At 47.0% G+C, this 13,819-nt stretch overlaps 1 protein-coding gene across 3 annotated transcripts in view; it reads left to right on the top strand.

Annotated features, from left to right (window-relative positions):
* The window catches only part of usp32 (ubiquitin specific peptidase 32), a 78,107-nt gene extending 65,585 nt beyond the window's left edge, over positions 1-12,522 (top strand). For all 3 annotated transcript variants that reach the window (XM_079246795.1, XM_079246796.1, XM_079246797.1), the window contains exons 23-34: positions 1,061-1,235; positions 1,309-1,460; positions 1,544-1,655; positions 2,295-2,494; positions 2,600-2,784; positions 3,468-3,554; positions 4,193-4,313; positions 4,842-5,033; positions 5,112-5,337; positions 5,419-5,834; positions 5,925-6,017; positions 10,180-12,522. In XM_079246795.1, the coding sequence (XP_079102921.1) occupies positions 1,061-1,235; positions 1,309-1,460; positions 1,544-1,655; positions 2,295-2,494; positions 2,600-2,784; positions 3,468-3,554; positions 4,193-4,313; positions 4,842-5,033; positions 5,112-5,337; positions 5,419-5,834; positions 5,925-6,017; positions 10,180-10,353 (2,133 nt within the window). In that variant the 3' untranslated portion in view covers positions 10,354-12,522. The remainder of the gene's footprint in view (positions 1-1,060; positions 1,236-1,308; positions 1,461-1,543; positions 1,656-2,294; positions 2,495-2,599; positions 2,785-3,467; positions 3,555-4,192; positions 4,314-4,841; positions 5,034-5,111; positions 5,338-5,418; positions 5,835-5,924; positions 6,018-10,179) is intronic.
* The last annotated feature ends 1,297 nt before the right edge of the window (positions 12,523-13,819 follow it).

Here is a 13,819-nt window from a genome sequence, read left to right on the forward strand (position 1 = left end):
TCTCCACCATGTTCAGCTGTTCTTCATGAGAACAAGTCTCCACCATGTTCAGCTGTTCTTCATGAGAACAAGTCTCCACCATGTTCAGCTGTTCCTCATGAGAACAAGTCTCCACCATGTTCAGCTGTTCTTCATGACAAGAAGTCTCCACCATGTTCAGCTGTTCTTCATGACAAGAAGTCTCCACCATGTTCAGCTGTTCTTCATGAGAACAAGTCTCCACCATGTTCAGCTGTTCCTCATGAGAACAAGTCTCCACCATGTTCAGCTGTTCTTCATGACAAGAAGTCTCCACCATGTTCAGCTGTTCCTCATGAGAACAAGTCTCCACCATGTTCAGCTGTTCTTCATGAGAACAAGTCTCCACCATGTTCAGCTGTTCTTCATGACAAGAAGTCTCCACCATGTTCAGCTGTTCCTCATGAGAACAAGTCTCCACCATGTTCAGCTGTTCTTCATGACAAGAAGTCTCCACCATGTTCAGCTGTTCTTCATGACAAGAAGTCTCCACCATGTTCAGCTGTTCCTCATGAGAACAAGTCTCCACCATGTTCAGCTGTTCTTCATGAGAACAAGTCTCCACCATGTTCAGCTGTTCTTCATGAGAACAAGTCTCCACCATGTTCAGCTGTTCTTCATGAGAACAAGTCTCCACCATGTTCAGCTGTTCTTCATGAGAACAAGTCTCCACCATGTTCAGCTGTTCTTCATGAGAACAAGTCTCCACCATGTTCAGCTGTTCTTCATGAGAACAAGTCTCCACCATGTTCAGCTGTTCTTCATGAGAACAAGTCTCCACCATGTTCAGCTGTTCTTCATGAGAACAAGTCTCCACCATGTTCAGCTGTTCTTCATGAGAACAAGTCTCCACCATGTTCAGCTGTTCTTCATGAGAACAAGTCTCCACCATGTTCAGCTGTTCCTCATGAGAACAAGTCTCCACCATGTTCAGCTGTTCCTCATGACAAGAAGTCTCCACCATGTTCAGCTGATTCTGAGAGGATGAAGAGCTGTCCATGTGTGATGTTGACTGTGATCTCCCTCCTCTCCTCCTGGTCAGGCCTGGGAGAACCACCTGCGCAGGAACCGCTCCATCGTGGTGGATCTGTTCCACGGTCAGCTCAAGTCCCAGGTGAAGTGCAAGACCTGCGGCCACATCAGCGCCCGCTTCGACCCCTTCAACTTCCTGTCTCTGCCCCTGCCCATGGACAGCTCCATGCATCTGGAGATCACCGGTGAGAAGGCTGGAGGAAGCAGGTTGTTTAGCGAGCAGCAGCAGCGTGTTGATGGTGTTGTGTTGTGGTGCAGTTATTAAGCTGGATGGCTCCACGCCGGTTCGCTTCGGCCTCAGACTGAACATGGATGAGAAGTACACGGGGCTGAAGAAGCAGCTGAGCGAGCTGTGCAGCCTGAAGCCTGAGCAGATCCTCCTGGCGGAGGTCCACGCTTCCAACATCAAGGTAAGCAAAACGTTCAAGGCATCGCATCACAGGGAGACGTTTAGAGACTTCCAACGACTGACATGTCGACCTGCTGTGTGCAGAACTTCCCTCAGGACAACCAGAAGGTCCGTCTGTCCGTCAATGGCTTTCTCTGCGCGTTCGAGGTCCCGGTACCTGGTTCCCCAACGTCGCTGAGCTCGCCCACGCTGACAGGTGAGTCCTCTGTTTTTCACATTCACTCTAAAAAACTTTCCAAAACAGTGTCAACCAGTATCTTCGTCCCAGTAGCAGATTAACATCATATCAGATGATGAAACTGAGACTTTTCATCATCTGATGGAAAATATGAATCTGATGCAGCAACACATCTGGAAACAGCTGGAACAGGAGCAACAAACAGCTGGAAAAGTAACTGGAACCAGTCAAACAACTAATCAGTTCATTAGAAACTGGTCAGGATTTAGGATTAGTTAACTGATTTATCTCACAGTGGAGGCAAGTCAGACGATCAATAAACACGTTCAACAGATCAGCGCATGAAGGGAAAAATCAACAAATTAAATTAAATATATGAATATTATATAAATAAATCAAACAAACATGTTGTATGTGTTCATAATTATAATAAATGTTTTAATATAAATGAAATTTCCGGCTGTTAAATCATCTCCACTGTTTCCAGAAGCAGCTTCAGATTTTACTCTCAGTATTTTATTTCCAGATTATTTATGTTGTGCAATAAAATCAGCACTAGAATAAATAAACAACAAAAAGCATCTGATTATGAATGAAACGGTCTTCCTGAGCCGTGACGTCTGTAAATCTGAAAAACTTTCTCCTCTTCCTCGTCAGACATCACCCCAACAGCCAACGGATCAGCTGCTAATGGGCACTTGGGTAGTAAACCTGAGCTCATCCCGAACGGTGGGCCCAGCAGCATGGGGCCCTGCAACCCAGACCCACCGCTGGTCAACGGGGTCGCCAACGGACATATCTCACCGCTTCAGGAGAGCCCCTTCATCGGTTACATCATCGCCATGCACAGGAAGATGGTGAGCGTTTTCACAGACATGTTTTAATAAATCCATGTGTGCAACGTTTCATCGCCATCGTTTACGTCGTTTACCTCTAAATGATTCTGCGTGTGATTCTTCCAGATGCGCACGGAGCTGTACTTCCTGTCCTCGCAGAAGAACCGACCCAGTTTGTTCGGGATGCCGCTCATCGTTCCCTGTACGGTTCACACCAGTAAGAAGGACCTGTACGACGCAGTGTGGATCCAGGTGTCCCGGCTGGCCAGCCCGCTGCCCCCACAGGAGGCCAGCAACCACGCCCAGGACTGGTACTGGTCTCCGTCTCACAGACACCTTTAAAACACCACTAGAGCGTCACTCGTATCACCACCAGCATCTCAGGATCGGCAGTGTGGAGCTCTGTGATGGTCAAGTGATCCTCCAGCTGGTCTACGGAGGTTTCTATCCATCCAGGAGGTTTACAATCCAGACACAACATGTAGTGTTTATTCAGAGACTCTAGATGGTAAATCCACCATTATTTATCACATCTTCATCACCATCACCACCATGTTGCTAAGAGACCTCTATTTTCACCTGGACATGATGATGAAGACACTTCCTGTCAGACTTTCCACCAATCAGAGAGCTTAAACTGACGGTAACGTCCAATCAGGAGCAGCCAAAGATCAACAAGTGATGAGAAAAGCAGAAAAATAATGATCCTCTATGCTAAGTTCCTGCTTTTACACCACAAACCACCAGATTTTTTACACCTGCTAAAGATCCTTTCCTGTGTTTTTCCTCTGAGCTCAACAACATATAAGAACCAGTCCCGAACCAGTCCAGAACCAGCACTAACTCCCACAGGAGGTGTTGTATTCCTCTGGTTTTGTTGGACATTGTGACTTAACCCATCAGTGAGCTGTGGCCGGTTTGTACCTGGCACCTGAAGGTGATCCAACCCCGCAAACATGCAGACATGTCAGATTATTTCTTCCTCCTCCTGCAGTGACGACAGCCTGGGCTACCAGTACCCCTTCACTTTACGGGTTGTTGGGAAGGATGGAAACTCGTGTGCCTGGTGTCCGTGGTACAGGTGAGAGAGGATTTCACCATAAAATCATCATCTTAAACAGGAATAGACACTTTATTCCTGAAAAAGTCCTAATAAATCTTAATTTTCTTTGTTTGGAAAGTTTTCTTCACTCGGTAATGAAAGTTCAGATTCATGATAAAACTTACAGAAAGTAGATCTTTAACTCTCAGGCTGTTATATGTAGGCTGTTGTTTAGTCCTCAGCCATGAAAATGTGTCTTTGTAGTTTGATCCATGTGACTGAGAGACGTTTTTGTTACGTTGGGATGTTAACCACCAGATTTGTGTCATAAACTTCCAGTATAAACACGTTTTCACCCCCTGCATCGGAGTAAAGGGAAGAAACAATTTAGCCTTTTCTTTGTAAGAAAAACATTTTAGAAAATCCCAAAGAAAATATTCAGAAAGTAAATGCAGTGATTTGTTCAGTTTCTGTGTGTTTAGTGGCAGCAAAGCAGCTTAAATAGGTTTTTCTTGTACAGGATGTTGACGGGTAGTTAGCAAAGTTAGCAGGTGCATCCTGGGAGTATTCATGGCCAGATGAGGGTTTTTCAAACGTCTCCTTGTGACTAAACCATCTCCATCATCATCTTCTTCTTCTCTGCGCTGATGTCTGCCATGTTTTCTGGCTTCTTCCAGGTTCTGCAGAGGCTGCACTATAGAGTGCACGGAGGACAGAGCGTCCGTAGGAAATGCATACATAGCAGTGGACTGGGACCCCACCGCCCTGCACCTCCGCTACCAGACCTCACAGGAGCGGGTAAAACAGTAGCTTTAACTGAGATGAGTTCAGGCCTTATAAGACGTGTCCGAGGTCGTTTTACCAGGAACGGCAGAAACTAGTAGTATATTCATAAAGCAGGGCGCCAGTTTACTACTGTAGTATCTGTACCTCTATTGGTACAACTGCTGCAGTTCTCAGACTGTAGCAGTTATATCTCTGAGTCTGCAGAGTGGCCCCAGTGAGCTGGTGATCCCAGTATGTCCTGAGGCTTTGTGTTGTTTCTGCTGGTCCCAGTTAACCGGCTCTTCTTCCTGTGAACGTTGCAGGTTATCAGGTTAAGAAATAAACTAACTCGTCCTGATGAAGCAGAGAAATGAGAGGTGACTCTGCAGGTCCAAAATCTATAAAGTCTTTATAAAAGTGTCAAAAGCAGATAGAAAAGATAGACGGCACCTGCTGCCTTCATCAGGGTGATGAAGGTTGTGCTTCAGGAGCACATCAGCGTTTAAACGCCTGCAGATGGCTCATGTCCTGCATGCTCTCCTCCTCCTCCTCCTGCTACAGATTGTGGAGGAGCACTGCAGCGTGGAGCAGTCCCGTCGAGCTCAGGCTGAGCCCATCAGCTTGGACAGCTGTCTGAAGGCCTTCACCACCGAGGAGGAGCTAGGGGAGGACGAGCTCTACTACTGCTCCAAGTGTAAGACCCACCGGCTGGCAACCAAGAAGCTGGATCTGTGGAGGCTGCCTCCCATTCTGGTCAGTGTGAGCTCTGAACTGCGGCGCTGCTACAGGAAAGGCTCTGTCTAACAGAAGGTACGCTGTTTTCTGCTCCAGATTGTTCACCTGAAGCGCTTCCAGTTCGTCAACGGCCGCTGGATCAAGTCTCAGAAGATCGTAAAGTTTCCTCGGGAGAATTTTGACCCCAGTGCCTTCCTGGCCCCCAGAGACCTGGAGCAGCACTGCCTCCACTCTCGCAGCGAGAGCGAGGACCTGCTGAGGGTCGGAGAAGACAACCTGTCCTCCATTTCTGCTCCAGCCGGCTTCTGCAACCTCCCCAAAGGTAGCGCATGTTGGTTTGAAGGGGGGGCGGTTACATGTCAGGCCAGCATTCTGAACCCAGCTGCTGACTCTGTCCCAACAGCCTCCCCGGCATCCAGCAGGAGGTCGGCACCGTCTCTCAGCCGGAACAGCAGCCCCTCCGGCAGCCCCAAAACGGGCGGCCGGAGACCCGGCCGGCTACGTCTCCCCCAGCTTGGTAGCAAACACCGGCTCAGCAAGGAGAACCTGGACGCAGCTGCTAATCCCGAAACGGAGTCGCGCAACAGTTCATCGCAGGTAGAGGGCGAGGCGGCGGGATCAGGAGACCCGATGGCCTCAGAGTCGTCCTGCGGCACCGAGGCGTCCAGCAGCCACTGCGACGTGGTGCTGATGAACGGAGACAGCAACGGGCTGGGCTCCGACTGCAGCATAGAGAGCAGCACAGACCCCGACATGTCTCTGCTACAACACAGGGACAACATGTGTCTGGACGCCATCTACAACCTCTATGCAATATCTGTTAGTAACACACTTTTCCTGTCAGAGAGACACTGATCCAAGCTGCCCGGCGCTCCTGAGTATCTCCATCTTTCTGCTTCTTCTCCTCAGTGCCATTCAGGGATCATGGGAGGCGGACACTATGTGACATATGCCAAAAACCCCAACAGGAAGTGGTACTGCTACAACGACAGCAGCTGCAAGGTAAGCCCGCCCACCGGCACAAGTCCCTGTCACCAGCGGCCCACCACAAATGAACTAGAAGAAGAAGAAATAAAAAAAAAAAATCTTTTTAAAATAAATTTTGGTCCTTTATTAGTTATGTAAGAGATAATGCCCGACGAGGTGTCCATTATCAGAAATGAATGGACGATGTGGGGGCGTGAACCGTTTGATAATGGACGCCTTGAAGGGCATTATCCCACTTATACATGGTCATTCACAAAGGAAATAATAAAAGATCAATCACTAATGTTGTTTTCACTGTTAAAATAATGTTTCTAACAAGAAGCGGCAGAGCGTACTATTTAAGGTCTCTTGTTTTGGCGTTGCCAAGGTAACCGCCGTTGGCAGCACCTGCAGCTCATTCGGCAGCAGATACTACTGCAACAAATCAGCGATGATGGTGAAATATGATCGTGTTGCGGGATGTGTGTGACTGTGTTTTCCAGGGAGCTCAGTGTGTATGACCGTGAGTGAGTGTGTGCGTACGGCGTGCTGTCAGGTGATCGCGCCTAAAGGATAAGCGTGTTGAATGGAAGTGCCGCCCCCTCCCTTTAACGGATTCCGTTTTCTGAAAAATGCATATTTTTTCAAAATATGAAGTGATGGTTGGTTTCTATAACAGCATGAGAAAAATTTGGCCATGGAAAAATCTAAATGAAAACAGCAAGGGCATTTTTAACTCTTTTTCTTTTTTAAATCTTTTTCCACTCCTGCTCTCAGCAAAGGCGGATGCTTCTCTCTTTGCTCCTGCTTCCTCCCCTCCCTCCCACTCTGCCCTGCGACTTTGTCCTGTCTGACTGAGCCTCTTTTTACATCTTCACTTCCACTCAAATTTACATCATGGATTTGATCGGCTGGTCTCTCAACGCAATTGATCAAATTTTTTCAACCCAAAGATCGGGCAAAGGGGAGCCCGCATGTCCTGAGGGGACGCTTCTAGCTGGATACGTTCAGGACTCATGGGCCAGGTGGAGACCGATGTGTCTGGCAGTTCTGTCCTCTGAGGACGTGGAGGATGTTTACATCTTTGGATTATTGGTGATCGGGATTCTGCTGTTTGGCGCTGGTGGAGTCCTGATCTACCTCAAGACCCGTGAGATTCTGGCAACAACTAGCAGGCTGCCAGAATTCTGTAACAGTATGGGCCGAGCTAGCAGTGCACAGACTCTTGCGCTGACCGGACTCGACCATAAGCAGGATGCCAGTCTGGTCCAACCTGGTCCCGGAGCTGGTCCGCAAAATCGATAATATGGAGAAGATGTCTGCTAGAATTGGTGGAAATTGACCCCTCCATTCGGCTGTCTGGAGCTGCCAGCCTGAGACCTGCTATGGACTCAAGGCCGAGGGCAAATTGTTTTCCTCGCCTGGAACCCCAACAACAATCATATCTGGATTCGGCTTCCCAGCAGCCTTGGGCCGACGCAACCCCCCCCTGAGAATGGAAGAAGACATGTTCATAGATGCTCTGTTCCCCCTCCTCAAACCCCCCCCCACCCAGTCCCCCCCCACATGACTCACCGCCTCCCTGGACTTTGTGTGTTTTGTTTTAGTTTGTGCTTCAGTATATGAGGTTTTTTTCCTCTGTATGTCCGGACATGTCTCTGTATGTCCGGAGTTACATGACCTTTTTCCTCCTCGACCCCCCCCCCCCCCCCCCCCATGATCCTGATGTATCTCTGTTCTTATCTTGTAAGACAGCGCTGGTAAACTAGCTGCATGACCTAAGCTTAAGCTTGGTTCTGTATTACTCTTTTGTCATTAATGTTACATGTCTGTATGTCTGACCTTGGACAAGCTGGCTTAAACTCTGAATTTCCCCTTGGGGATGAATAAAGTATCTTTGATTGATTTACGATCGCTGTGAAATTGGCGTAACCGCTGGAGCATTAATGCAAAGAAACACACACTGTCCGCCGCACCGCTGCTGGGGGGCGTCAGAGCCGCTCTGTTCCCCTTTGAGAGATCTGGAACTTCATCACAAACTAACAAATTAAATATTATTTAATACGGTTGAAACAATATAATAGATATTTTATCTGCAGTGACTGATTTCAACTAACGATCTCGGTAGAACATGAATATAATACAGTAGTGAGATGGGGAGGGAGACTTTTTTTCCTTTCTACCTTTTCTACGGTTATTGTTCAACCGATGGTCTAAATTAACCTGAAATAATAAAATAACATTAAAACTGGCAGATAAGATACATTCATTAGTAACCATAGGCTGCTGTTTGACAAAGTCCTTCCAGATATTCTTTCTGCTTTCTGTTTTGTCTGTCTGTCGCTAACATTTCTGTTGCCATGGTTACCAACTGGTGTTTGAGCCAGCGCAATGATTCAGAATTATTTGGCTATTTGACTGAACTTTTTTTAACTGGTGTCCATTCTCACTTTTTAACGGACGCCCTGCAACCAATCAGAATAGTGTCTTCACCCAGACCATGGTATAATTTAAATTAACTACCAGATATAACCAGTAACTAGCAGTGGTGATAATAACCAGCTGGTCCTGGTGAACACAACCAGTAACCGTCTGTCATCCTGCATCGTATGAGGTGGGTTGTGTGGAGTAAAGACCTGCTGCTCTGTTACGCTCCTCCTTGTCTGCACCACCAGTGTCCCACCACCACCGGGACCCCCCACCCCCACGCTGAAACCATGTTTACTTCTTTTCAGTAAGCTCTTCATAGTAAATGATTTTTCTGTTTTTAGCTTTATTGTGTACTTGCTGACTTTGTGGTCCAGAACGTTTCATCTATAAAACTTGATGCCATAAAAGTTCTTCTGGCTGCGTCTCGTCCTTCGATGAAGTAAAATGATCCACATTTCCGCTGCTGTGTGGCATTCCATCACATGATGCAGGAAAAATCAGGGTCATGTCCTGGATGCCGGACACAGATGAATAATGACTGGATGTATCTGGTTTAACTGGTTTCTGATTCCTAAAACACCAGTTCCATGTGAACGAGTTAAAAAAAACCTCAAGCAGCTACTTTACCTTGTTTCTGTGGCTCCTGGGGGCCCCTGTGCTCTGTGAGGCACATGTCAGACGGCATATTCAGGAAGTTGCACCTGATGCTTTCGTGGACCAGACTGCAGGCTGCCATCTCAGTTCAGGACCAGTTAATGACCAGTTTGTACATAAATCTGACTGCAGGATTCTTCATCTTTTCAAACGAGGGCGGTCTTGTTTCACTTCACGTCTTTATTAATAATTTTGTTAATTCTTAATGTTTTTAATTTTCCTTGTCTCCTTTAGTCTCGTGACTATAGACTGTACATTAAAAAAAATGGGCGGAGCCTCCGTGACGTCGCCCATAGGTTTCTGGAGAGCTGAATTGAAGCTCGGTGGGCAGTTCCTACCATCGCCATCTTGGCAGCATCATGCGTGTCGTCTCGCCCAGAAAATACAAATATGGCCAAAGAGGTTGAGCTGAGAGGGGGGCTGTGAGCCTCATGGTGGATGATTGACATCGAGCGAACTCCGAGTTTTCTGTTGCTAAGCGCTAACCGAGCTAACCCTGAGATAACGTGAGCTAACCAGCTAATGGAGGTAAGCGGGCTAGAGCTAAGTCAGGTTGTTAACCGGCCAAAAACAGCGGTTATTCTACGTTCTTCTGACTTGAAGCGGGAGATCGGCACCTGTCAATCAAAAGAACACGCCCCTAAATATGCCGAATTTCAAGATTAAATTACTTTTAAACGGGCGAGTTAGAAAAAAATTCACTCCGCCCACAGTTGTCATGAAGGTAAACCTGACCTATTAAACCTAAAATGGATTTTTGTACCAGGCTGTAAACATGTTTATTTCTGCTGTAAACAAGTTTATTTCTGCTGTGAAGTTGGTCTGTTTAACAGGGGATTTGCTCTGTTTTGCAGCCCCTAGTGGATGAAGGAGGAATTGCAGTTTTATGCACTTCTGCATAGGCCTCACTTTTAATCGCCTAAGCCTCCATCCATCTTTCATGTATGGTCTATGCTTGTGACGTTTTCGGCGTCCGTAAACGAGCCGCCTCCCTCTAACTCGACCAAGCTGCTTCGCTGCTGCCTGATGGAAAGTTTGAAAACATTTGTGAGAAGTTGTGGCCGAATGAGGCTCAACGTTTCCGAATAAAAACTCTGCTTTGTTTTCCCAACAGGAAGTTCACTCTGAGGAAATTGACACAGACTCCGCCTACATCCTGTTCTACGAGCAGCAGGGCGTCGACTACTCGCAGTTCCTACCGAAGATTGACGGCAAAAAGATGGCTGACACTAGTAGCATGGACGAGGACTTTGAGTCGGACTATAAGAAGTACTGCGTCCTCCAGTGAGGTCTCCTGGTCTTCCATCAGCCAGCGCCCCCCCCATCCCATCCCCAACCCCGCTCGCCGCTTCCAGACGTCCTGCCTGCACTGCTCTCAGCTGCAGCCGGGCGGCGCTATTTGTCTGTAAAGATGCATCACAGCACTTTCTCTTCTTCTTTAGTGAAAAGGTTTGCCAAGCTCCCGGCCTGGTGCGCTCCAAGCCCCCGCCATAACATACATGGAACATATTTGCATACTAGTGGATCTGAATGTACGTGCTTGTTTACACCTGCTGATTGGCTCCAGGTGTGAACATGAGTGATGTGACCGAATCAGGTGGAGAACCTCCAGAAAGCGGAGGTTCCGGTTCAATCCAGTGCCACAGCCAACACGCGATGTCACGCTGTTGTTATCGGCGACGGTGTGTGTGTGAGACGAGGGTGAACATTATACTCTACCTCATTGTTTCCCGCGGATTGTCGACCATCCGGACCCTGAGAACACGTGACGCTTCGCCAGCAAATCGCATCCACTCTAAAACACGGTTCAAACATTTCAGAGGAAATCAGGCGTTTTCTATGTCACGGCTGCCAAATGTGGGGCGATGAGCGCGAGGAGGAGGAGGAGCGTGAGGAGGAGGAGCAGCGCAAGGAAGAGGAGCGTGAGGAGGAGCAGCAGCGTGGGTGGCTACAGGAATGGTGCCATGATTTCAGAGCAGTTGAATAGTATTCATTTTGTTTTCTTTAGATGTGATGTTTTATAAGATTTATTTTATTTTTCTAAAAACCAGATAATGAGAAATGAAAGGTGAGACGAGGAGCTCCTCAGGGCGGGAACTGTATCCCTTGGCAGCGACGTGCACCTTTAACCCGCTGCGCCAGACGTCTTTATCACGTTTCCACACCCTCACAGGGAGAGTTTGACTGATAAAACGGCCAATTTGTCATGAACGGATTTTAGCAGCGCTTTTAATCTAACATGAGCAAAGAAAATCAGTTTCTTCCTCCTCAGAGTTACCCATAATGCAACTCTTCCAGTTTGTGTGTACAGTGAAGAATAAAGAAAAAACACTCCAGTTTAGAGGATTGCTGGAGTTGCTCTTCTTTAGGAGAGTTTTTAGCCAGTCGCAGAGCACCATGTGATCTCTTCCGCTAACATGAACCTTGTGTTGGGACAGAAGTTTCAGAACCCCCCCTGTAAGCTCAGACCGGGTGGGAAGCTGATCCTGCTGCAGGATCTTTTCTCCGTTAGCCGTAGAACGGAACCAAAGCGGGGCTTGTCGCCGTCTCTGCATCCCAGCTCTTTAGCTTCTTCTTGTGTCACGTCAGCTCTGACATCCGATTGGCCGGCCGACGTGACCGCTGAGGTCTCATACCCATTGTTGCTGCGAGGAGTCTTGTTCTGCTTCGTAGCATCATACGTGGAGCTTCTCCCAGCAGGACGGGCTCAGTCCAATCACTGTGAAGAGAAGCAGACGCCCCCCTTTTAGCTGCTGTATTAGTGAGAACGGGCCTCATGTGGACGTGCTTGGAGTGTTTCTGCCACTGAATGAAACTTGTGTTCCTTTTTTCTGCCAGGAGTGTGTTTGTCGAACAAATGGAGCTTTGCAGATGAGTGATATTTATGTTTGTTTTTGCACCGAGCTTCAGACAACATGAGTGTTGGAGACGTCAGCAGGCGGCTCAAAGGGAAGATTTAGGTCCTGATTTGTCTCGAGATTGCAGCGTTGGCTTCGGTTAAAGGTGCAATAGATGCTGAGATGTCCTGTGGTGTGAATGTGCAGCTCCAGTCAGTCCCGCCGGAGTTTATGTCAGCTCAGCGTTCAGGAACAAAGAATTTCTGTCCAACAGAACCGAGCTGGAAGCTGACACTGACCCGGTGAAACCACAGGGCTACGCACCCCCCCCTCCAGACGCAGGCAGTGCCATCGACTACTGACTGGCTGTCCGTGTTCGTAGCTTTTTATTTAACTGTCACATCTTAACTACACGTGTTAATTTAAGAACTTTTTGTAAGGTGTTTGTTGACAGAAAGTGACATTGCACTGACATGAAAACATGTACATACGTTGTTTTGTAAATAAGCCAATGAAAACGATGTATTTGAATATGGACTGTACAAAATACTGTACCTGTAGTTGTATATGGAGTGATACTGTCGATCTGTAACAAGATACCCACGCAACAAATTAAATTCTGCAGAGAAAACATCACCACGTGTCTGCAAGGAGTCTTTATTCTCATTTATGTTCCTGTTTCTTCCCTCATCATCATCATCATGGCCTCTTCATCATCCATCAGCTGAAGCGCAGCCATGATTCAACCTTTTTAACCCATAAACATCTAGTTTATTTACAGTTATATAAAAGTGAAATGTTGAAGAGACTGGATATGAATTGGGAGAACTGGGAGAAAGTTTACAGACACACACACTCGCTGTGTTTTCACCGCCTCCGTCGTACTCTCCTCCCTCCAGTTAGATGGACGCACCAGTCGACCCCCCCCCCCCCCTCACATGTATTCTCATGTTGGAGCTGAATATGTACTTTTCTGTTTGGAGGTGTGTTTTTTTTTGTCACATCTTTACTCTCCCCCCTCTTCAAGTGATACCCATCCTGCCTCGTGTAATCTTATCCTCATCCTCCGTAAAAAGCTGCGCCGCTGCGTGTCTGCCGCCTCCGTCTGCCTCATCCTGTTTATGTTGCATGTATGTTGTTTTTTCTCATCTTAGACTGGTTGTACTGGAATTAGTTGTGTTGTCCTGGGACACTGCCTCAATGACAAAACTGATTCTGAACAATAAGTGGAACAAAGACTGGAAAATTAAACCACTTTGATACTAAATTCAAATATAAATAAAGAAATTGATAAATATTTATGAATAAATAAGATTAATTAGATTCAAAGGCCAGAGGTATTGTTTATTAACAGGCAGTAAGGGGTAAATATGTGTAAAATATGAAGGACAAACATTGTCAGAAAGTCAGATGAACATCATAAACAGGTTTTTGCTGAATTAATATTGCATTTTAAAGAATTGAGTGTCTATTTAAGGCACTTCCTGTGTTTTGTTAGATGTGACAGGGACAAAGTCTGATAAAACGTGTGAAAATGTAGCCAGAAGGTTTATATTCACCTGTTGGTCAGACCTGCGGAGGCTCCCTGGAACAAGACGAACAGAACCAAGAAAGATGCAAATCAGTCGTCAAAGAGCCTGAAAACAACAGACACAAGTGATCATATCGTTTACATCTACACACCATTAAGACAAAACCACTCAGTCACAAAGAAGACAACCACACACACACACCAAAGATGTACACAACAAAACTGGGGGATCTGTAAAAAGTAGTTCCAGGATGATGTTTAGCATCGTTAGCATCTTCTTCTTACAATTGTCTGTAAACATCTGGAAGTGAGGAGAGCAGCTGCTGGAGTTTTAGGAGAGGAATGTCGTCCCATTCTGGTCTGATGCAGGATTCCAGCTGCTCTAC

This window comes from Telmatherina bonti, assembly GCF_933228915.1.
Source record: "Telmatherina bonti genome assembly, chromosome: 9".
In the NCBI taxonomy this organism is placed as follows: Eukaryota; Metazoa; Chordata; class Actinopteri; order Atheriniformes; family Telmatherinidae; genus Telmatherina; species Telmatherina bonti.